The 22,412-nt window shown below is 59.2% G+C and overlaps 1 protein-coding gene across 1 annotated transcript; it reads left to right on the forward strand.

Moving 5' to 3' along the window:
• Window positions 1–815: 815 nt before the first annotated feature.
• On the forward strand, window positions 816–19,816 carry MPP1 (MAGUK p55 scaffold protein 1). Its single transcript, XM_054169684.1, has 12 exons — window positions 816–1,099; window positions 7,168–7,311; window positions 7,608–7,686; window positions 8,571–8,656; window positions 9,763–9,831; window positions 13,480–13,676; window positions 13,915–14,021; window positions 14,928–15,008; window positions 15,508–15,588; window positions 15,997–16,199; window positions 16,809–16,883; window positions 18,875–19,816. Exons 1-12 carry the CDS (start codon window positions 998–1,000, stop codon window positions 19,049–19,051), a joined length of 1,401 nt encoding a protein of 466 aa, XP_054025659.1. The 5' UTR covers window positions 816–997; the 3' UTR covers window positions 19,052–19,816.
• Window positions 19,817–22,412: the final 2,596 nt, after the last annotated feature.

A 22,412-nucleotide genomic window follows, 5' to 3' on the forward strand; every position in this document is an offset into this window, starting at 1 on the left:
TGAGTTTGATAAGGGCCCTTCCCACCATGCAGAGAGCTGCCATCCCACCCCAGCCTTGTGAGTCACAGGCACACGAAGAGGTGGACGACCCAGGGCAGTCCAAGGAGAGCAGAGCCATCCCTGCCACAGCACAGAGAAACCCCTGGATCTCCTCACCCCAGAACATAGCACACCCTGCACTGCACACCAGTGTGAACTGGGAATGCCCATCAGCGGGTGAAAGCAGCTGTGTATCAACGCTGCGTTGGGGAGATGCTCCCCTTGTCATTGCCAGGTTCTGCTCAGGCTGTGAGGGCACCAAGCCTTTCTCGGGTGCACTGTCCTACCATGGTTTTGGCAGCTACATGAGTGGGTGCAAGGGGCATGGCCAGTGCCTCCCACGAGGGTCCCACAAGCAGACAAATGTGGCAGCACCTTGTCGTGGACAGGTCTGCCCGGGCAGACAAGCTGGCAGCACCTTGTCGTGCACAGGTCTGCCCGGGCAGACAAGCTGGCAGCACCTTGTCGTGGAGAGGTCTGTCGGTGCTTGGGCACGTCCGGGGGCTGGCACGGGCCAGGACTGTTCGCAGCAGAGCCATGACGGGGAGGATACTGTTGGAAAGACCCCGGGCGGGCAGCCGTGGGGGGCAGCCGGCGGTGCCGATGTGCCGGCGGTGCGGGGCCGCCTTGCCTGCTCCCTGCGGCTGCTGGGACCCTGCCCCGCGCCCCTTCCCGGACGCCGCCCGCTCAGCACCACGCGGGCAGCGGCGGCGCCGCCCGCAGGGTCGGCCCCGGCCCTCCCCCGGCCGCCTGGCTCCGCCCGGCGCCGCGCCGCCCGCCCGCCTGCAGGCCTCTCCCCGCTGCCACTCGGGCGGAGCGGTCGGGCCCCGCGGCGCTGCTGGAGCCGGGGCCGTGCGGTGCAGGCGGGACCGGGCCGCTCTGCTGGAGCCAGCGCAACCGGCTGCAGCTGCTGGCGGCGGCGGCGGAGCGGCAGCGGCAGCGGCGGCGCGGCGGCAGCATGACCCTCAAGTCGGGGCGCAGCGCCAGCGCCGGCAGCATGCGGACGGCGCTCTCCGACCTCTACCTGGAGCACCTACTGCAGAACCGGGCCAAGCCCGAGGTGAGCGGCGGCTGGAGGGCAGCGCCGGCCTCCAGCCCCGGTGCGCCCCCGCGGCGGGCCCGGCACCCCCCAGCGAGAGCGCTCCCCGGCCCCCCACCCCGGTCCCCTTCCCTGCCGAGGGGCATAGTCCCCCGCGGTGCCTTCCTCCATTGTACATCCCTTGTGCCCCCCTTGCCCGCGGGCCCAGCTCGGGCCCGCACAGGGTGCCGAGGGTCCTCCTCCATCCCGGCCCCCCCGCAGGCGCAGTGGGGAGCAGTGCCGCTAAGGCAGGGACCCCGCGGAGGGCAGAGGGTGGGCATCCAGGTGCGTGCCCTGTGTGTGGCACCGCTGGTCCGCAACACCACAGGAGCGGGGCTCCACGCTGGGGAACGGGGGGCGCCCGGGGCGAATGGTCAGCGATCGTGGCTGGCACAGCATGGCCGGGCAGGGAAGAAGGAGCTGGGTGCACGGGAGGAAGCTGCAGCGCCCTGCCGTAGGGGAGCTTGTGCTTGTTTTGCTGCAAAGTTATAGCTGGTCTGAACTGGAACTGCCTGTCACATGAGCTGATTCAGCTGCTGAGCAACCTCCAGGTTCACAGCATGGGCTGGAGGGGCGGTGGGTCACAGCCCCAGAGGAGGAGGATGCGACCAGCCCTCTTCACACCTACCGCACGGCAGGGAGTGGGCTGGAGGGGGCACATGCGCCTCATCTCCAAGCGAAGGAAAGTAAGCTGTGCCAGCCTGTCCTGCTGGGAGGGCTCCTTCCCCAGACAGTGTCATTTGGGGTAGCTTGGGTGCAGCTGGGAGAAGGTCAAGAGTTCCCAGTGCTGAGCAGCTGGTGCTTTTCTCCCAGCAGAGGTTTTCAGCTTTGAGCAGGAGTCCCTGGCAGAGCCATGGCATAACATGTCTGGGCTGAGATTTCCTTGCAGTTATGGGGAGCTTGCTTCTGAGAGCAGGGAGGAACTTTCCTAGAAGCGCTGCCCTTGGCTGATGTTGTTGGACACTCCAGCACCCACAAGAGGCTTGTCAGATGTATCCCACACCAGTGCTTCATGCTGTTTTTATGGCTCAGCCCTGGTAGAGTCCTTTAAAAAAACAGTAAAAAAAGCTTCTATAGCACAGGCAGCTGCAGAGAGGAGCTCTCCCATCCCTTTGCCTTCAGGATGCAGGCAGAGAGGCTGCCTGGACTCTGGCAGAACAGGGATAAATTGCCAATGGCAATAGGACATGGGAAGTGAAGGAGCTCCCTGGCATTATGGTGTATGTATTCCAGCAGGGATGAGGAGAGAGTTGGTGAGATGGGTTCTGCCCTGGCCTTTTTAAGAGGAGCTCTGTAGGGCAGGCACCCAGCTGGGGTTATGTGTCCTGGGCCTGTCAGTCACAGTGGGACATCAGCTAGCAGCACCTCTTGGGAGGGTGCTGGGCCCAGCTGGCTACTCCTTGGCTGGAGTCAAACAGGGTGGCTGGGAAGTTTCTCTTCCTCGTTTCCTCTGGCAGATCCATGTGCTGGGAAGTGTCGCCCTGCCTTCCTCCTGTGACAGCAGGGCATGCAAACCCTCACCAAGGGGAGGCCATTGCTAAAAAACAAGCCAAAGTGGAGGAAGCCTCTTGCTCCCTTGCCTTGAGCCCCATCACATACCTGCATATCTTTTGCTTATCTCCTGACTGGCAAACACAGATTTCCCAGAGAGGTGTGGGCTGTCTTTCCAGCTGTGCACCTGGCTGGCAGAGCGACCTTGGGCATGTCTCTTTATCAGCTGTGATTCAGCTCCCCAGCTGTAAAATGGGCAGCAAGTGTGACCTTTGGGAGTCCAGTGGAGAAATGAGGGTGCCTGTGGAGAGAGGTGAGCCCTAGGATGTGTAGGGGACACTGCACTTCCCTGTGGGCAGTGGTTCCCAGCAGCCAACCATTACCAGCTGCAGAGCAGACTGAGGCCACAGTCCTCAGGGGCCACATCCTGAAATGACCGTGGCAAAACTCGTGGTTGAATGCCAAGGAAAACTGCTGGGCTTGACCAAAACTGAAGTGGGGAAGGCTGGTTCCAACTTTTTCATCTCCAGTGCGTTTTGCCACGTTCCAGTCTGCAACAGCTCCAGGGGGAAAGCTGTTTCTGCAGGGCTTGTTCTGGAAGGTGGGGATGGAGAGGCTGGGTGGCTCCTCAGGATTTCTCCTGTAAGTGCTGTGGTTTTACTGACTCCCCCTTGGAGGTGACCAGTTTCACAAACACGTCTGGAAGGCTGCATCAGCCTTTCCTGGTGGGAAGATCATGCCTCAGCAAAACTGGTTTGTGTTCCCTCGGCAAATCTAACCCTTCTCCGTTCCAGCGCTCCGTGCTCTGGAGCCAGTGTGAGGGCACGCGGAGCTGGCGGCGCCTCCTGGCCTCCACCACAGCTCGCCTGCCTCCTGTTCCTCTCTCCCCCTTCCCACTACGACCTGTTGGTGTTGCCAGGCCTTTCCACAGTGTCAGCAGTGTAATCCTATTTGATTTCTAAATGTTGCTTTTTTTGGTCTAAGCCTGGATCATGCTGCCAGAAGGGGTCTTGCCAGGATGAATTACTTCTAAATGCTTACTTAGCTCTTCTCCAGGCTGCTTGAGCAGCTCTCAAGCTCTTTTTCCCCCCCCCTTTTCTTTTTATTTTCCTTTTCCTTTCCATTTTTTGGGGGAAGGGCTTTTTTATTTGTTTGCTTGAGTGGGGTTTTTTGGGGTGTTTTTTGTGTGTGTGTGGTTTTAGGGGGCTTGGGGGGGAGGTCTTTTTGTGTATGTGTGTGTGTTTGTTCTTTTGTTTTACACACTGCTGTGGGTTTGTTTTAGGCTGTGCTAAGGCCATGTCCACGCATCTGCTGAGCAGTGGGGAGGTGAGGTTGGAGTGCTAGAGGGCAGGAGGATGCACTGCTGAGCCAGGACATCTCTGCACCAGCATGCTCCAGCCTCCCTGGGCACGCCTGCAGTGATTAGAATGTGATGGGTGATGAGTCCTGGAGGAAGCTGCAATTATGTTGCTCACTGTGGGCAGCAGAGCACATCTCCCTGCCAGCCCAGACACCAGTCCCAGGGGATCCCAGCTCCAGGGTTCCTTCCTGCATCTGAGCTGCTGTGCTTAGCAGTACAAAGCTGGCAGCATTCTGCCCTTTCTCCGTGTGCTCTGCCCTCCTAAGGCCACATGATACTGGGCAGAGCAGCAAGGAGAAGCCAGGATCCAAACCACCTAACAGCACTACAGTGCTGCTTTCCTCAAGTGCTGCCTCAGCCTCCTGCAAACAAGCTGCCCAGTTAATGTTTGATTTGCCCAGTGGCATGCAGCCTGCCTCGGCCAGAGCAGCAGCAGAAGCAACCCTGGCAGATGAGTGTGGCCCTGCCGGGGCGCAGGATGCCAAGCCCTGGGCTCCTCTCTGAGGATTGCTCCACACTCAGCAAATTCCTTGTTGGCAAACACTGCCTGGGAAGCTGGTGCCTTCCCCTCTGCCCTGGGATATGGGGCAGAGCTCTGGAGTCTGGAGGAAAAGGCAGGCAGGGAGCTGGGGTGCTCATGGTTTCTCTGTGCATCGCCCCCTGGAGCAGGATTTGTGTGTGAGGATTTGTACCCTCACCTTGCAGCCAGCTGCAAGGCTCCTGCAGGGCTGCTGGATGCTGGGCAGCCCTATTTGCACCCCTTGCCTGCCCCAAAGCTGTCCTCAGCTATGGCCAAGCCTGGGGCTGTGCAGAACCAGCTGTGGCTAGTGACCATGGAGCCAGCTCTTGGCAGCCCTTGCCGATGTTCCCTGCAGAGCAGTGCATAAGTAGCAGGGTCTGGCCTGCCGCCAGCACGACTTGAAAGGCTCTTGAAGTCATAGGCTGGGATGGAGTGAGGCAGCTGAGAGCGTGGTGGCTGCCAGGAGAGTGCAGGGAAGGTGATCTGGCCAGCCTGCTCACTTGCATGGAGTGTGAGAGTCATCCATGCCTCCTGTCTCTGCCTTCTGGATGCCCAGCACCAGGGCTGGAATCTGCCAGCTCATGGCTCTGGTCCTCCTTAGGAGCCAGGCGTTTTCCCATCGCTATCCCCTGGCTGCAGCGTGGTCAGCAAAAGCCCACAGCATCCTAGAGTGGCTCTGTCTAGAGCAGGAGGAGTTGATGAAGGACCCTGCTGGGCTCAGAGCTGCCATCAAGTGCCTGGTGGCCATGCTCAGGTAGAGCAGAGTCTCTGGTAGCAGGGCTTGCTCCCTGGGAGTCACCAGGGTGACACTGGTGCTGCGTCAGCATCCAGTGCTGGGTGTTTTCTCCACCTCTCAGCAAAAAGTAAAGGTCAGGGCCTGGAGGCTGGTTGAGGTTTGGAGCTGAGGGGAAAGGACTTTCCCAAGGCACCACCCAGATAAGTGTGATCTCTGCTGACTCAGACTGCCTCGTGGGCACTTTGGCCTCAGGCAGGGCTGAAGAAGTTCCTGGTCCTCCTCTTTCTTCTCCTACTTGCTGGCTCAGCAGAGCCAGGACCACTGGCAGAGAGCCAAGGGCCAGCTCTAGGCACCCACAGTGCTGGCTCTGTCTCTGTGCCCTAAGAATGGCCTGGTAGAGGTGGCATGGTACCCTGCTGGCACTGGCAAGCCAGGCTGAGGGGCTGCAGGTCGCTCTTCCTTCCACCCTGTGAGTCCTTGGTCTGGTTGCTGCTCTAGGCTGAGATTCAGCCTCCTCCATATTTAAGCTGTTGGCAGCTGGGGCCCACGCAGTTGCCTTTTTCCTCTGAGGAGGAGGTTGATTGGCTCTTCTGCAAGTAGTTGGCTTAAAAATAAACCACTCATCTTGCCTGCCACTGCAGCATGGGTGCACAGTTCCCTGCAGCCCTCCCACCCTGGCTCTGCACTGTGTCCATCACACTCTGCTTCATCCCTCTGCCAGTGCCTCTCCCACTGACCTGCCTGGTGCTGGCTCTGCTGCCTTCGGCTCCCTCCCTGCTTTTGGTCTCTGTCTGGGCCTGGCAGTGCTCTGGCACATCCCTACCAAAGCCAAGTTTGTTGCTGTTTAGTGCCACAGCTGCCCCCCAGCAGCTAATGCTCTTCATCCCAGTTGCACCCACACAAACTGTCCCATGGCCTGGCTGGATCTGGCCCCTTGGCAGCCTTTACTCCACTCCAGGCCAGGTGCAACCTGGGCATCAAAGCCAGCAGCCTGGCATCTAGTGGGGTAGCTGGGAGGGTTTGCTTTGCCTGGCTTGTCTTTCCAGTGCTGGCCAGCATGAACTGCACTCTGTCAGTTGCCCACTGATGTAGATGAGGAAAGGTTGAACTTTCAGACTGAGCAAGAGCAGACCCTGGTCCCAGGTCTCACAGCTGAGTCCCACACAGCTCTGTTCCCTGGGTGAAGCTGTCCTGGGCTGCATGCTCTGCCCCGAGCCAGCTGCAGCACACAGGTAGTGCTTTGGGACTTGCTGCTGCAGATGGTGAGCTGTAAACAATTTGGCCTTCTGCTACCTGAAGCTTCTCCAAAGCTTTCTTATCTCATGTGACTCCCAGGCTGGAAAACAGCAGGTCAGCTCCACATCCACATCTCCAAGGGTGAAGCTCCTTTTCTTCCCTTGCTCACACTCTCCTCTCCCATGGTTCTTGCCTCCCACCGTGCCCCACCAGCACCCCAGGCACCCTAACATAGAACCATAGAATCAGTCAGGGTTGGAAGGGACCACAAGGATCCCTGCCAGGGGCAGGGACACCCCACACTAGATCAGGCTGGCCAGAGCCTCGTCCAGCCTGCGCTTAAACACCTCCAGGGATGGGGCCTCAACCACCTCCCTGGACAACCCATTCCAGGGCTTCACCACTCTCCTGGTGAAGAACTTCCTCCTCACCTCCAGCCTGAATCTCCCCACCTCCAGCTCCATTCCATTCCCCCTAGTCCTATCACTACCTGAGATCCTGAGCAGTCCCTCCCCAGCCTTCTTGTAGCCCCCTTCAGATACTGGAAGGCCGCAACGAGGTCACCTCGGAGCCTTCTCCTCTCCAGACTGAGCAGCCCCAGCTCTTTCTGACCTGGTGCAGAAGCTCAGCCCCACGGTGCAGAGCTGGCATCCCAGGCCCTGTTCAGGTGGAGGCCCTGCAGGCCAGTGTTTGTTTTGCCCTGGCAGGCTGTCCCTCAGGCCCAGAATGCCATGACCGAGGACATTTACACCAACGGCTCGGCGGCCCCGGGCAGCCCGTCCCACAGCAGCGGCCGTGAGCTGCGGAAGGTTCGCCTCATCCAGTTTGAGAAGGTCACAGAGGAGCCCATGGTGAGAGCTGGCGAGAGCCCAAAGCCTGCTAGCACCCAGGGGTGGAGGGGCAGGTGGAGCTGGGCCAGCAGCCTGGCCTGGGGGAAGCAGAAGATCACGGGAGGCTTTGGCCGTGGGAACGAGGTGCTGCCTCCCGCCTGGGCGCCCCCGGCGAGCCCCGGCCGAGGGTAGCGATGCTTGTGCCAAGAGGAGCTGCAGCAGGCCACCCACCACGGGCATGGGTCTGGAGAGGACTTTGCTGGGAGCTCAGGAGCTCTCCCCTCCAGCAGGCAGTGATGGCTTTTCCTGTCTTGCAGGGAATCACGCTGAAGCTCAACGACAAGCAGAGCTGCATGGTAGCCAGGATCTTCCACGGGGGCATGATTCACAGACAAGGTAACCAGGCCCTCGCTGAGGCAGTGTGTGGGCTGCACATCTGCAGGTGCTTCCACTGCAGGGATGAGGCAGCTCCCCAGGATGGGATATGGATATCTGTGTCCATTCCTTCACTAGGAAGATGTCAGGACCTGGCTGGCCTCCCTGCATGGAGGCTTTGGGGAGAAGGGAAGGACTGGGGGAAGGGCTCTCCATCTGTCTCTGGCTCGTGATGAGGTCACTGTAACAAGATGGATCGTACCCCAGAGACTAGGTGGGAAGCTCTTCCCACTCCTGAAGTGCACAGGTGGAGAGGCTTGCTGTGGACTGGCCCTGGAGACCAAACAGTGCCTAAATAATTAATTAGGTGCTGCTTTCTGGGTTTGAGTCTTGCCAGGGGGTCATGGAAATGAGATGTTCTGTGCTTAGAAGAAGAGGCCCCTTTTCCAGCCTTGGATCCAAGTGGGAAGCATGAGCTTACCCCTGCCAAAATGACCCAGGAGGCATTCCAGCAATGCTAGTGGAGCTTGATTTGTAGCAGTCTGTCTGAGGCTGTGGTCTGGCTGGGTGTGTGAGCTGGAAACACACAAAGTCAGGAATGCTTGTGCCAAGGGCTCTGTGAGGAGGCTGCCATGTGGCTTCAGGTGAGGTGCTTGGAGTTGGGGTGAATGACTCTGAACCAGGCTAAAGCACTGAAGGATGCATGGTGGAAAGAAACCTGATGACCTTCAGACTGGTGAAGTGTGTACTGTGATTTAGTGCCCTGTGACACAGGTGGCTGCACAAGTGTTAACCCACAGTGTCCTGGGGGCACTCCCAGGGGGTAGGGAGGCCAATGGGCCTCTGTAGTCTGGGTTTAGTGCTTGGCTCTGTCCTGCCTTTGATGTTTCTCCCCTCGCTGGCAGGCTCCCTTCACGTGGGTGATGAAATCATAGAGATCAATGGGCAGAGTGTCAGCAACCACTCAGTTGACCAGCTGCAGAAGATGCTGGTAGGTATTTTTGTTTGGTAGGGGTGTTTCCCAGGAAGGACCTCTTTGGCCTGCAGATGTGCATGCTGCATGAGGCTTCACCCCCTCCCGGAGCCCGGAGCCGGCACGCAGCTGCGATGCGGCAGGGAGGCTGTGCTGAGGTGCTGTAACACAGCCAAGGGATGGGCCCTGTGTGCAGCCTTGTGGTCCATGTTTGCTGCTTGGTTCTGACCTCCTGAGAGCGAGAGTGAAGGCTGTTGGCCGAGTTCCTGAGGTGCTGATGTGTGGGGGGCTTGGAAACCACCTCAGCTTGCCAAGGCTGGGGTGCAGCTCCAGCTCTTGCAAAGCTGAGCTGCTCCTGCAGGTCATCTTGCTGCCATTTCTCTGCTGCTGAGGCCACTGCCAGCTCCTTGCTAGAGACAGCTTTGGACAGGACCTCAGACCTGCCTTGTGTTCACACTGAGGTCATCCTGATTTATGCCTAACATGTGGGACCTGGCAAGAGGGAGCTGGTGGTGGGGCTGAGGATGCCCACCAGCAGCTGAAGTAGGATGCCTGGCCCTGCTGCAGGGCCATAATCCTCTTCTGCCTGGTGGCAGCATGTCTCTGCTCCAGACAGTGGGACCTAGGAGGGTAGTTGGCCCAGGAGGCCTCTCCAGGGCTCCAAGTGTGGTTGTACCCATGGGACCATGTAGGTGTCAGGAAGCACACGGGGCCAAAGTGCATCTGGCCTGTGGCAGGCAAAGGAGTGTGGTGCCTCTGCTGTCACCAGGAGGGCAGGAGTGAGAGGCCAGCATGGCAGGGACCTGGCAGAGCCACCCTCTCCTCCCAGGCTCCTCACTGGGGCAGCCATGCCAGAGATGATACAGATGTTCATTCTGGTGAGGCTTAGCAGTGCCTGCAACCAGCCCCTTGTTGGGGTGTTGGTGTCCTCCCATGAGAATGGGACAAGCACTGCAAAGCTGTGCAGCCATGGCTCTTAGCTCCAGCAGAGCTGTTTCTGGCCAGGCTGTGGTGTCCCCAGGCGTCACAGCATGGCTGGGAGCACCCAGGAGCTTTGCACAGGTTGCTGCTGTCCTGCCTCCACCTCCTCCAACATTTCTTTCTCCCCTTCCTTTGTTCACTAGAAAGAAACCAAGGGGATGGTCTCAATAAAAGTCATTCCCAACCAGCAAAGTCGCCTCCCTGCTCTCCAGGTAAGTGCAGCTGCAGGCCTGCAGGGGACAGGACCTGGCTGGGGAGGGCTGGGTGGGAGCAAAGCAAACCACAGGACTCCAGTGCTGGGGAGAGAGCTGTGCTGAGGCAGGGAAGGAGAAGGGGACAGCTGCCTGGTTGCTTTGCCTGAGCTGCTGGGGGCTGAGGGAGCCTGCCCTGTGCTTGCCTCGCTGCAGAGCAGCAGGCTGGGGCCCTCTGGATGCAGCTTCCACATCTGTGCACAGGAAAGCAGCAGCCTGGAGCTTCCTGCCACCTTCAGAGCCGTGGCCCTTGGAGCCATGTCCCTGTTAGGGGCTGAGAGCAGCAGCTCCATGTGCAGCCCTGGGCTGTGGCTGCTCCTTGCTGTCACTGGTGCCCAGGTGCAGCCCTGGGCTGTGGCTGCTCCCTGCTGTCACTGGTGGCCAGGTGCAGCCCTGGGCTGTGGCTGCTCCCTGCTGTCACTGGTGCCCAGGTGCAGCCCGGGGCTGTGGCTGCTCCCTGCTGTCACTGGTGCCCAGGTGCAGCCCGGGGCTGTGGCTGCTCCCTGCTGTCACTGGTGGCCAGGTGCAGCCCTGGGCTGTGGCTGCTCCCTGCTGTCACTGGTGCCCAGGTGCAGCCCGGGGCTGTGGCTGCTCCCTGCTGTCACTGGTGCCCAGGTGCAGCCCTGGGCTGTGGCTGCTCCCTGCTGTCACTGGTGCCCAGGTGCAGCCCTGGGCTGTGGCTGCTCCCTGCTGTCACTGGTGCCCAGGTGCAGCCCTGGGCTGTGGCTGCTCCCTGCTGTCACTGGTGGCCAGGTGCAGCCCTGGGCTGTGGCTGCTCCCTGCTGTCACTGGTGCCCAGGTGCAGCCCTGGGCTGTGGCTGCTCCCTGCTGTCACTGGTGCCCAGGTGCAGCCCTGGGCTGTGGCTGCTCCCTGCTGTCACTGGTGCCCAGGTGCAGCCCAGGGCTGTGGCTGCTCCCTGCTGTCACTGGTGCCCAGGTGCATGAGCTGGAAGGAAGGGGACCGGCTCCGGATGCCACCAGCAGGCTTGCGGGCGGTGAGTGAGAGGAAGGAAGTGGTGAGGGAGAGGAAGGCAGCTCCTTGTGCCTGCTGCCACTGCCAGGGTGGGGATGATGTGCTGTAGCAGGGGGTGACAGCTGCTGCCCTGCTGTGACTGGAATGCTCAGGAATCCTCCTGCTTGGGAGGATCCTAAGGAGAAGCAGCACTGAGCACTCGGGGTTCTCGAGGTCATCTCCGGTCCGCTCCCAGGTGCAGATCACAGCCTTTGGACTTTCAGGGCTTGTCATGCTGGAGCCTGCTCAGCATCTGGGCTTTCAGCCTCAGAGATGGGGGCTGGCAGTTGGCAGGCAAACAGCCTGCATTTGGAGCTGGCTCTTTGCAGTCCTTGGGTGATGCCTGGAACTGTCTGATGCTGACTCCCAACTGGTGTGCAGGAGGAGCTTCCCAAAGGTGACCTGTGTCTGGCTATGAGTGTAGAGAGCTCCAGGCAGTGCTTGCTGCATGTCCCTTGTGTGTTTGTGCTGCTGCCCAGCTTCCTTGTGCCAGAGACTGTTTCCAAAGCAAGCATCAGCCCTCATCCTGAAAGGAAATTCCACTCTTCTTGTCTTCCATTGTGAGAGATCTCATGTCACAGCTTGATCTCCCATGTTCTGCTTTTCTGGCAGTGAAAGGGATTGGTGTTTGTGTCCTGCTGGCCTTGGGCCTCAAGCAGCCCTGCTGAAGGAGGGCATGCTGTGGGAAATGGCTTTCATGTGGAACAAGGACAGCATGGTCTGTCCTGCTCAGGGAGGATGGTGTTCCAGGCCCTGATTAACACATCTGAGGACAGGACGTGGGCATCATCCCAGAAAGGTCTCTTGCTGGTGGCACAACTGCTGGCCAGTCCCAGGCATGCTGCCAGCTTGGGGCCCAGCAGCACCCATGACTTCTGAGAGAGCCTGCAGGACTTCACACTGTGACTGGGAGCTCCCAGCAGGAGCCCACAGGAAAAGCAACAAAGAACCTAGGAGGGGAACAAGGGCAATATGAGGTCTGTGCTTAGCCACAGCCCTGCTTTGTTCCCTAAACCCTGCCTCTCACTCCCTGCCCTCCATTCCCTGTCCTGACTCTCCTCTCACCCTAGTCCTGATCTTGCTGGGTGCACTGGCCAGAGGCAGGTCTCAGCTGCTGCAGCATTTCAGAGAAGAAAGCATTCCTCCAGGCACTGAGCAAGCAGCAGTGGAGGAAGCACTGGCTGCACACACACGGTCTGCCCTCCTCCCAGGCAGAGGTGAATCTCAGCCATCCTGTTGCTGTCTGCTGGGCTGTTCTTCCTGAACACCCTTCCTGGCAAACAAGCTCAGTGTGTCAAAGCCATTTCTGTCCTCAGCTTGCAAAGGTGCCTGGGAGCAGTGAGAGCCTCAGGGGCACCCAGGTGCTTGCTGGATTAAAGAGGGCTTGAGGCCAGGCAGAGGGACCAGAGTGGTCTGCCCCAGTAGGACAGACAGTGCAGACTACTGCCCAAAGAGCTGAGTGAGCAGAAGGGACAGGGAAAGGCCACTTTCTGGTGCTGCCTTGGTCCCCAGGGCTTCCCCAGCAGCGTGGCACAGTGGGAAGCAGCAGCAGTTCTGTTTGCAGTTGCAGCAAAGATGTTGTAATGTTGCAAGAGTGTAGCTGATGCTGAAGAGGCCAGGACAGAGCCAGGCAGGGATGGACAGGACACCACAGCCTTGGCTCCCCACAGCCATGCAGGGGAATGCCCAGTGCTGGGGAGATGCCAAGGAACAGCAGCTGAGAGCTGAGACATGGCCCTCTCTGGGGTCCCCAGGACACTGGATAGCAGGGTGCACCCCACTGCAGGGGTGGAGAGCAGGGGGGAAGTGGCTGAGGGACCTGGGGTGGTGTAGTCTGGAGAAAAGGAGGCTGAGGAGAGACCTTACAGCCCTCTACAATGAACTGAAGGGAGGCTGTAGCCAGGTGCATGTCAGCCTCTTCTTCTGTAGTAGCAAGTGATAAAATGAGAGGAAATGGTCACAAGTTATAGCAAGGGAGGCTTAAGTTGGATATTAGAAGGAACTTCTTCACTGAAAGGGGTCTCTCACACTGGTTCCCCAGGGGGATGGCTGAATCCCCATCCCTGGAGGTGCTGAAAAGAGGCAGAGACTTGGTGTTGAGGGGACATGCTTTAGCACCAGACTTTGGGGGACTTAGAGAATGGTTGGACTCAATCTTACAGGTCATTTCCAACCAAAACACTTCTCTGTTGGTCCAGGTGGTAGGACTCACCTCCAGCTGGCTCTGCTCCTCAGCACTGTGCAAGCACCCGGGGGGGGGGCTACATGCCAGGGTTCAAGCACCAGCTGTGGGTCCTGCAGGGCAGCAGCAGGCTCCCAGCAGTGCCAGGATACCATCCTCCTCCCTCCCTCTGCCATGAGCGTGCCCCACTGCAGCTCCCTGCCCAAGAGCTTGCCCTGAGGATTTGTGCACCTCTCTTCTGCCCACTCAGCCTCCTGGGGGCTGGCCAGCGGCTTCCTCCTGGAGCAGGGCCCCTGTGCCTGGGGGCAGCCGAGCAGTCGCTGCCAGCCTTGCTTTGCGGGGCTGGGAGCCGGCCACAAGCCGTCTCGGGCAGCTTGCGGGGCCGTGCTGAGGCTGCCTGCTCTCCCTCCCGCAGATGTTCATGAGAGCACAGTTTGACTACGACCCCAAAAGAGACAGCCTGATCCCCTGCAAGGAGGCGGGGCTGAAGTTCCAGATCGGAGACGTCATCCAGATCATCAACAAGGACGACAGCAACTGGTGGCAGGGCAGGGTGGAGGGCTCCTGCTCCGAGTCAGCAGGACTCATTCCTTCCCCAGAGCTGCAGGAGTGGTAGGTCCCTGCGTGGGGCCAGCAGGGCTGGATCCGGGCTCGGGGACCGGCTGTGACCGCGCTGGGGGAAAACCCTGCGGGGAGAGGGAGGCGAATCTCTCCTTCACCTGCTGCAGAGACAGCCTGTGGCTGTCCCAGCAGCCACCCTGCTCCTCTGGCGCTTGCATGTTGGAGGAGGAATGCTGCTGCCCCCCGGGCCGGGGTGGCAGCAGGAGCGTGGCGGTGTCCTGTCTCGCAGGCGCGTGGCGAGCGTCTCGCAGCCCAGCCGGAGCGAATCGCCCAGCTGCAGCCCCTTCGGCAAGAAGAAGAAGTGCAAAGACAAATACCTGGCCAAGCACAGCTCGAGTGAGTGGGAGCAGGGCAGTGGGCTCCCTCCCCAGTCCCTCCCCAGTCAGAGAACCCTGCAGCTATCCTTTCTTGAAGGCACAGCCAAAACCGCCAGGCTGGCCCTCACTCTGCCTCTGGGCAGGGGCAGCTCTGTCTTCCACGGGGGTCAGACCGAACAGCCCTGCTGTGCTGCCAGTGGGGCCTCAGCTTTTCTCAGTCCCTTCTCCAAAGTCCTCATGCCCCTGAGGTGGCCACAGCTGTGGCCCCATGCAGCTGCAGCACACGAGACTGGGGCTGGCTCACACAGGGGCCAGACCCCAAGCTCCTGTGTGCTCTCCTGTTGTGACAGTCCCTGGCACTCCTGGCCCCAAGCTCCAAAGCCTCAGACCCCACAGGCTGCTCAACACAGGGCAGGCAGTGGCCTTGCTGCTGCTCAGCAATTGCCATCCCCTGTCTGTGGTGGGGCAGGGAGTCTGCCCCTCAGCCCCTCCCTGCAGATGCCCCCTGCTAGGCATGCCCTGGGCCAGCAGGTGCCTGAGGACATGCTGGCTCCTAGCTCAGCCTGCAGCTCCAACCAGCAACAAACAAGGTCATAAATCAGCAAGATAAATAAAGCTCCCTGTAGCCTCCTGCCACCTCCCCACTCAGCTCCAAGGTCCTTCTGCCCTGAGCAGAATTAAGTACCCCAGCCTCTCCTTCAGTGGCTGCTGGTCCAGCTCCCCAGTACCCCCTCTGCACTTCACATGCTGCTTGCTGCTGAGGCTGCTGCTCTTGTCCTTGAGCAGCCAAACAGGGCTGAGCTCCCAGGCCGGTCCCAACGGCTCCCTCCACTTTTCCCAAGCCCTGGCTTCACAGACAAGCAGTCCTGCTGCTGCAGAGGAGCCAGCTGTGACCATTTGCTGTGTCATTGTGTCTCCACCTCAGTTTTTGACCAGCTGGATGTGGTTTCATATGAAGAGGTGGTGAGGCTGCCTGCCTTCAAGAGGAAGACTCTGGTGCTCATTGGTAAGTCCTGCTCCAGGCATCCTCTACAGTGCAGGGGCTGGGTGTGGTGGGTCCTGGAGGGGAGCCAGGGCTGGACAGGGGCTGGGGCAGTGCTGCCCTTTAAAGCCTGGTAAGATCTGGGGAGCATTTCTTCTGCCTAGAGCAGTCACCAAGGAGGCTGACCCAGGCATTGTGCAGCACGTGCACTGTGATGCTGAGCCAGAGCTGACCCAGGAGTTTCCAGCTCCTAAGTATCCTTAGGGATGATTGTTGTGAAAAGCAGCTCTGGCCTGTGCAGCTGCACCAGAGCAAGGACTCCCACCCTGCAGCTGCTGAGCTCCTGCTCTGCTCACTGCCCAGTGGGCACCAGTCCCATCTCCAGCTGGGGCTCAAGGTGTGCCCAGAGCAGAGAGCACCTTTTCCAAGGCTGAAAGACACCCTAGAGAAGCTCAGAAGAGGCCTCAGGAGCACTGCTGCAGAGGAGCCCCAGCATCTCCTGCGTCCGTCCCTCTCTCTGCAGGGGCCAGCGGCGTGGGTCGGAGCCACATCAAGAACGCTCTGCTCAGCAGCAACCCAGAGAAGTTCATGTACCCACCTCCATGTAAGTGCCCAGCCAGGGTGGAGGGCACCCTCACCTTGAGCCAGGATCTCCTGACAGCAAGTGGGAGGCAGGGAGACGTTCCTGCAGCACCACCAAGCCCCCCGTGCCAAAGGCACAGGGCACTGTAGGGCCTCCCTGCCTGCTGTCCCATGGGCTGCACAGATGCCTGCAGGGCTGCTGCTGCCTGCATCACATTTCACATCCCAGGGGCTCTCCTCAGGCTTGTCCCAAGCAGGAAGGAGTTGACAGGGGATTAGTAGATTCTGGCCTTGAGGTACAGGGGTCCCCCACACCCTAGCCCCACGCTCAGCAAGGGAAGGCAGGACTCCCAGGTCAGCCAGAGCAGAGGCTGCCTGCTGCACTCCCCAGGCCTGGGGGCCAGAACTCACCCTCTCCTGCCCTCCCCAGACACCACACGCCCCCAGAAGAAGAACGAGGTGGATGGGAAGGATTACTTCTTCGTGTCCACCGAGGAGATGACTCGGGACATCCTGGCCAACGAGTTCCTGGAGTTTGGCAGCTACCAGGGAAACATGTTTGGAACCAAGTTTGAAACAGTTCACAAGATCCACCAGCAGGACAAAGTTGCTATTTTGGACGTTGAGCCCCAGGTAGGGAGCAGGGGAGGGGGTGGGCAGGAGAGGGGGTTGAGCGTCCCTGCCTTTCCCCAGTGCACTGCCCACCTGCCCTTCCCAAAGCAAAAAGCCTGGGAGTGCTGGGGTAGGATTTGCATTCCCAAGATAGGTGTGCAGTGAGGATGTTCCCCATCACTGCATCCACCTGCCTGTGACAGCAGCAGGGCCAGGATGCTGTGGGATTCAGGGGCAGGGCCAGCAGGGGCCCTGCACAGAGACCCTTTCCCCTCTCCAACAGCAAGCATGTGGCTGCTGCTCTGCAAAGTGGCAGCTGTATGCAGCAGCCAGCTCAGAGCAGGGCTGGGGACAGCCTTACATCCTCCCACCTGAGCTGCAGAGGAAGCCATGCTGGGACCCCTCCTCCAGCTTCACCCAGCTGCTCCCACAGCACACAGCCACCCCCAGACTCAGGAGCCCCCCACGGCCTCAGCCTAGGGGTGGCCTCAGCCTTGAAGCCACCACTGCACCATGGGCAGCATCACAGCCTGGCTCAGGGACAGCATGGGGTGGGGGGGAGCCAGCAGGCAGTGCTTGCTCCCACCCTGAGGCCTGGCCCTGCTCTGGTAACCACTCCTCTCTCCACAGACCCTGAAGATCATCCGCACAGCTGAGCTCTCCCCATTCATAGTCTTCATTGCCCCAACAGACAAGGCAGAGCAGGTGGGTAGCAGGATGCTCAGGCTGGGCCTGTCTGCTCATGGCAGCAGGGCAGGGAGCCTGCTGCAGCACCTCAGGGCTCTCTCCTTGCTCCACATCAGCTTCTTCATGTCTGCTTGGATTTTTGTGGTCCACAAGAGCAGGGCAACTTCCTCAGCCCAGACCTGAGACACAGGAATTGGTATCATAGAATCAGTCAGGGTTGGAAGGGATCACAAGGATCATCCAGTTCCAACCCCCCTGCCATGGGCAGGGACACCCCACACTAGATCAGGCTGGCCAGAGCCTCATCCAGCCTGGGCTTAAACACCTCCATGGATGGGGCCTCAACCACCTCCCTGGACAACCCATCCCAGGGCTTCACCACTCTCCTGGTGAAGAACTTCCTCACCTCCAGCCTGAATCTCCCCACCTCCAGCTTCATTCCATTCCCCCTAGTCCTATCACTACCTGGTATCCTGAGAAGTCCCTCCCCAGCCTTCTTGGTGACTCCTGCAGCCCAGCTGTAGACTCCCTGAACCTGACACCCCTCCAGCAGCACCGTCAGCCACTGGCATGCAGGGGGGAGCACAGCCCAGCACCCAGGGCTGTCTCCAGCTGCAGCAGAAGCTGCCATCAGCTATGGAAATGAGACACAGGAACAGCAGCTCCTTTCATTCTTTGCCTCATTAAGTTGCTCATCTCTCCAAGATGAGGCTGAAAGCAGCACTGCTGCTGGAGTTAACTCCTGCAGTGCCAAGCACCATCAGGCTGCCAGCCACGTGCTGCCATGCCACAGCGGTGCTGCCTGCCTTGCCGCGCTGCAGCGTGCAGCGGCTTCCCTGAGGGCCAAGCTGAGCAGGGAGACTGCAAGAGTCTGGAAACCTACAGAGCTCTGCAGTTCCTGGACTCATGGCCAGCCAAGGCCGTCTCTCCCAGCCTATTAATCTTTGTAAAGCTTAAGCTGCAGATAGCTTGCAAGGAGGGGGAGGTTTATGCAGCCTTCAGGGGCATGACAACCAGCAGTGTTGCAAAGCCAGATACAGCAGGCTGGGCAGGGGGGAAAGTGCCAGGGCAGAGAGGGCAGTTAGGCAACCTGCTGCCCCCACCTCCATGCCCCACCTCTCACCACTGCCTCCAGACAGAGAACTCCTGCCAGAGGGGACAGGGCCAGCCCTGCACTATGCACAGCAGGCTGCCACAGCTCAGGTTTACAGGAAGGGAGACAGCAGAGCCAAAATGGGACCCAACAGAGCTACCATGACTCAGGCAAACTGCTTATTGCTCTTCCCTCTCCCAGAGTTGCTGGACAGAGCAGAGCTGCAACAAGTGCAGCACCCCAAACTCATCCCCCTACGAGCACAGAAGCAGGGAGCCACCTGCATGTCAAGGTCCATTAGGGAAGTCTGTGGAAGTTGGTCTGGGCTTTGCCATTGAGGGCAGAGCTGTCCACAGGGGCACGCTCCTGGGATGTTCCTGCTAGCTGGGGAGATGTGCAGACACCAGCAGGAGGGGAGAGGCAGCTGTGAAGAAATGTCACTCCATCCTAGCCAAAACCAATAGAGGGATAAAGCCAACAGAGTGTAAAGCTCTGCCAGCCAGTGCTGTTCTGGTTAAGAGTGAGGAGGGATTATGCTGCAGGGATCCTACCTTGAAAAGCAGCCTTAGGACTTGAGCTGACTACACTGCATGGCATAGTCATAAGCAGCCTGCTGCCTGGTAAACCTCCTCCCAGGGAGCTGCCACAAAGCATTTTAAAGGTAAAACTGAGAGCAAGCACATCTGGCCTGACCCTAGCAGGCAACCTGATGCCAGGCAACCTGATGCTCCCAGCACTGGCCCCCAAGTCCTGCAGAGCCCTGGGGACTGCACAGCAGCTCCCAGCAAGCTGCAGGGATGCTCTGTGCTCTGATACTTGGCAACCATTTGAGTTGTTTTGGGTAGTGGGAGGGAGTTTGCTTTTTGGGGTGGACTGTGAGATTTGTCTCCTCAGCTCTCTCTCCCATTTCTTACAGTCAGAGGCTCTGCAGCAGCTGCAGAAGGAGTCGGAGAGCATCCGGAGCCGCTACGCACACTACTTTGACCTCTCACTGGTCAACAATGGGGTAGAGGAAAGCCTCCAGCTGCTGCAGGAAGCCTTTGAGCAAGCCTGCAGCTCTCCACAGTGGGTGCCCATCTCCTGGGTCTACTGAAAGGGCATCTGACCCCGGCTGCTTCCCATCAACCATCCTGCAGCCACGGGGAGAAACCTTCTCTTTAGCTTCCCCTGATCCACACGCAGCCCAGCACAGCTCCCTTCCTCTGCTGCTCCATGGACATGGTCTTGGTCGACACACACACACAGACAGGGTCTTTGGATCTCCTCTCCCAGGGGAACAGAGGACAGGGATTGCCCAGGGGATGTCCACTTCCCATGGCATGGTGTAATGCAGTGGTAATTTAGGGGCTACAGCAGAGCCCAGGGCACCCCCTTAGCTCAGAGCACAGCTGCCCACCTCACCGGGCAAGGAAAAGCACAGACCTGCTGTAGCACCTGGCTGCCCCCTGCACCAGTCCCAAGGGAAGTGGCAGAGCAGGGAGCCTTTCTGGGCAGCTGCCCCCTGCCCTCACAGGAGCACACCTTGCCACAAACACCTCAGAAGCCTGGCTGGTGTCCATGAGGCTTCAAGCAGCCCAGTGCTCAGGAAGCTTCACACAGACCACCCCTGAGCTCCTCCATCCAAGCGTCCCCTCCCCGGTGGGGAAGAGCGGAAAAAGCCAAGCCTGGATTTGGCAAAGGTGGCGTGGAGCATGCCACCCCCAGGCAAGTCTCACCCTGCAGCACTGTGTTGGGAGTGCTCTCATTCACCCTGTGCAGCTGTAGTTGTGTTGACATTCTCACCGTGCAGCTTAGATTGTTACTGCCTGGCTGGAGAAACTCGGAGCAGCTGAGGGAACCCCGCAGGCCAAACCCCAGCAGGGCCGCTCCAGGGGGCAAGCTCCATCCAGCCACCACTTACCTGTTGCATGCAGTAGAAACAGTGTCTCTATAAAGATCATCCAGGCATGTTTTCCAGAGTCTAGGGTGTCTCCCACACTGTATGCAAACATCAAGCCCACCCACTCCAAGGGGCTCAGGAGCCCCCTGATGCACAAGCCCCACGCCACGACCATGTCCAGGAAGCGTCGCCGTGGCTCCTGGGCAAACCACAGCCATCATGTAGGTGAAAGAATCTCATTTGTGTGTTCAGCAGTCAGCTAAGGCAAAGAGGAAAGTCAAGGCTTGTGCAATTTTTTTTTTCAGGATGCCAAAAAATACTACCAGTTGATGTGCAATAGGGACCTCTGTTCTGATCCACTGCAGGGAATCAATAAGCAGCAATAAACGTGTGCTGAAACACTGCTGTAAAAGGTGGAGTTGCTTCTTGGGATGAGCACTTGCTGGCAGCAACAAGTCTCTTCCCACCTCCCTGGCTCCTAACACACCCAAGGGTAGGCAGGTCAGGACCAAGCAGTCCCTGGAGCCCACCATCACTGCTGTCCAGCAGCTCACGATGGCAAAGGGGGTAAAGAGAGAGCCCAGCTTCCAGGCATGCTGCAGTGGCCTTTACTGGAGAGTGGCCCTTAAGGACCTGGGAAGTTCTGACCAGTAACCAAGGCCCCTCTAGTGATGCTCCAGTCAACATGACCTCCTCTCTGCACCAGCAGCTTCCTCAGGAGAGCAACACTAAGGCTGGGGGAAAGGGGCAGCTAGCAGAGCAGCACTAAGGCTGGGGGGAAGGGGCAGCTGGGAGAGCAGCACTAAGGCTGGGGGGAAGGGGCAGCTAGCAGAGCAGCACTAAGGCTGGGGGGAAGGGGCAGCTAGCAGAGCAGCACTAAGGCTGGGGGGAAGGGGCAGCTGGGAGAGCAGCACTAAGGCTGGGGGAAAGGGGCAGCTAGCAGAGCAGCACTAAGGCTGGGGGGAAGGGGCAGCTAGCAGAGCAGCACTAAGGCTGGGGGGAAGGGGCAGCTAGCAGAGCAGCACTAAGGCTGGGGGGAAGGGGCAGCCGGGAGAGCAGCACTAAGGCTGGGGGGAAGGGGCAGCTAGCAGAGCAGCACTAAGGCTGGGGGGAAGGGGCAGCTAGCAGAGCAGCACTAAGGCTGGGGGGAAGGGGCAGCTGGGAGAGCAGCACTAAGGCTGGGGGAAAGGGGCAGCTGGGAGAGCAGCACTAAGGCTGGGGGAAAGGGGCAGCTAGCAGAGCAGCACTAAGGCTGGGGGGAAGGGGCAGCTAGCAGAGCAGCACTAAGGCTGGGGGGAAGGGGCAGCTAGCAGAGCAGCACTACGGCTGGGGGGAAGGGGCAGCTGGGAGAGCAGCACTAAGGCTGGGGGAAAGGGGCAGCTAGCAGAGCAGCACTAAGGCTGGGGGGAAGGGGCAGCTAGCAGAGCAGCACTAAGGCTGGGGGGAAGGGGCAGCTAGCAGAGCAGCACTAAGGCTGGGGGGAAGGGGCAGCTGGGAGAGCAGCACTAAGGCTGGGGGGAAGGGGCAGCTGGGAGAGCAGCACTAAGGCTGGGGGGAAGGGGCAGCTGGGAGAGCAGCACTAAGGCTGGGGGGAAGGGGCAGCTAGCAGAGCAGCACTAAGGCTGGGGGGAAGGGGCAGCTAGCAGAGCAGCACTAAGGCTGGGGGGAAGGGGCAGCTCTTTAGCTTCCCAGCTGCATCACACCCGTGGTGCTAAGCTGCCTGCTCACTCACCAACCTCTTGCAGGACCTGGATAAGCAAGAAAATCACCCATTTAAAAATAAGGCTTTTTATTTTTATGTTAAAAAGAATAAAAAAATGGGACTTCTTGTTTTTTTTCCTGCTCAGGTTTGACAGTCACCAGCTGCAGGCCCCACTGCCTGCATGCAGCTGTAGCACTCAAGAGGAGGAAAGTCAGAGGGGTAAGAGAAGCACAAGGCCAAGACAACCTCTACAGGGATGAAGCCAATTAAAAAGCAGCCTGGATCCTCTGTGAAAAAGGGGCTAAACCCTGGCTCAGCACTAGCCCTGTGACAGAGGAGAGACCCCCCTCCCTCAGCAGTCCACCTCAGATAAGGAAACTGGGACAAGGCTTTCTGAAACCGTTCAAGCCCCCACACCCAGAGCCCCTTAGAGCTGCCTCTGGCCAAGTTCTTCCTCAGAAGGACTTCAGCCTCAACAGCCCTTCAGAAAAGCCTGCTGACCACTTCTGGCCACTAACAAGTCAGTTCCCATGCTATGAAGTGAGAGGAATTGAATCTTCTAATTCATTTATGAAAAAAGGAGTCTCTGGGGGGGACTATTTCATCTTATCTAGCTGAGCCTCAAGCCAACATATGGCCAGATAAAAACCAAGAAGGGGCCTTCAAGTAACTCCTGTGTCCTCATCAAAATCCATGCCAGAGCCAGGCCCTCAGACACCAACACATTCTGCAGCTGTCAGGTAGCAATTCCAATCTTGGAAGAAAAGGAAGAAAGAGGCAGGACACAAGGGGTGGGGGGAAAAAAAACTCATTCCTCCCTCCAGGGTGAAAATAGAGACACCAAGAGTGAGCCAGGAGCTGCAGCCTCCCTGA

This window comes from Dryobates pubescens, chromosome 18 (assembly GCF_014839835.1).
Source record: "Dryobates pubescens isolate bDryPub1 chromosome 18, bDryPub1.pri, whole genome shotgun sequence".
Taxonomy (NCBI): Eukaryota; Metazoa; Chordata; class Aves; order Piciformes; family Picidae; genus Dryobates; species Dryobates pubescens.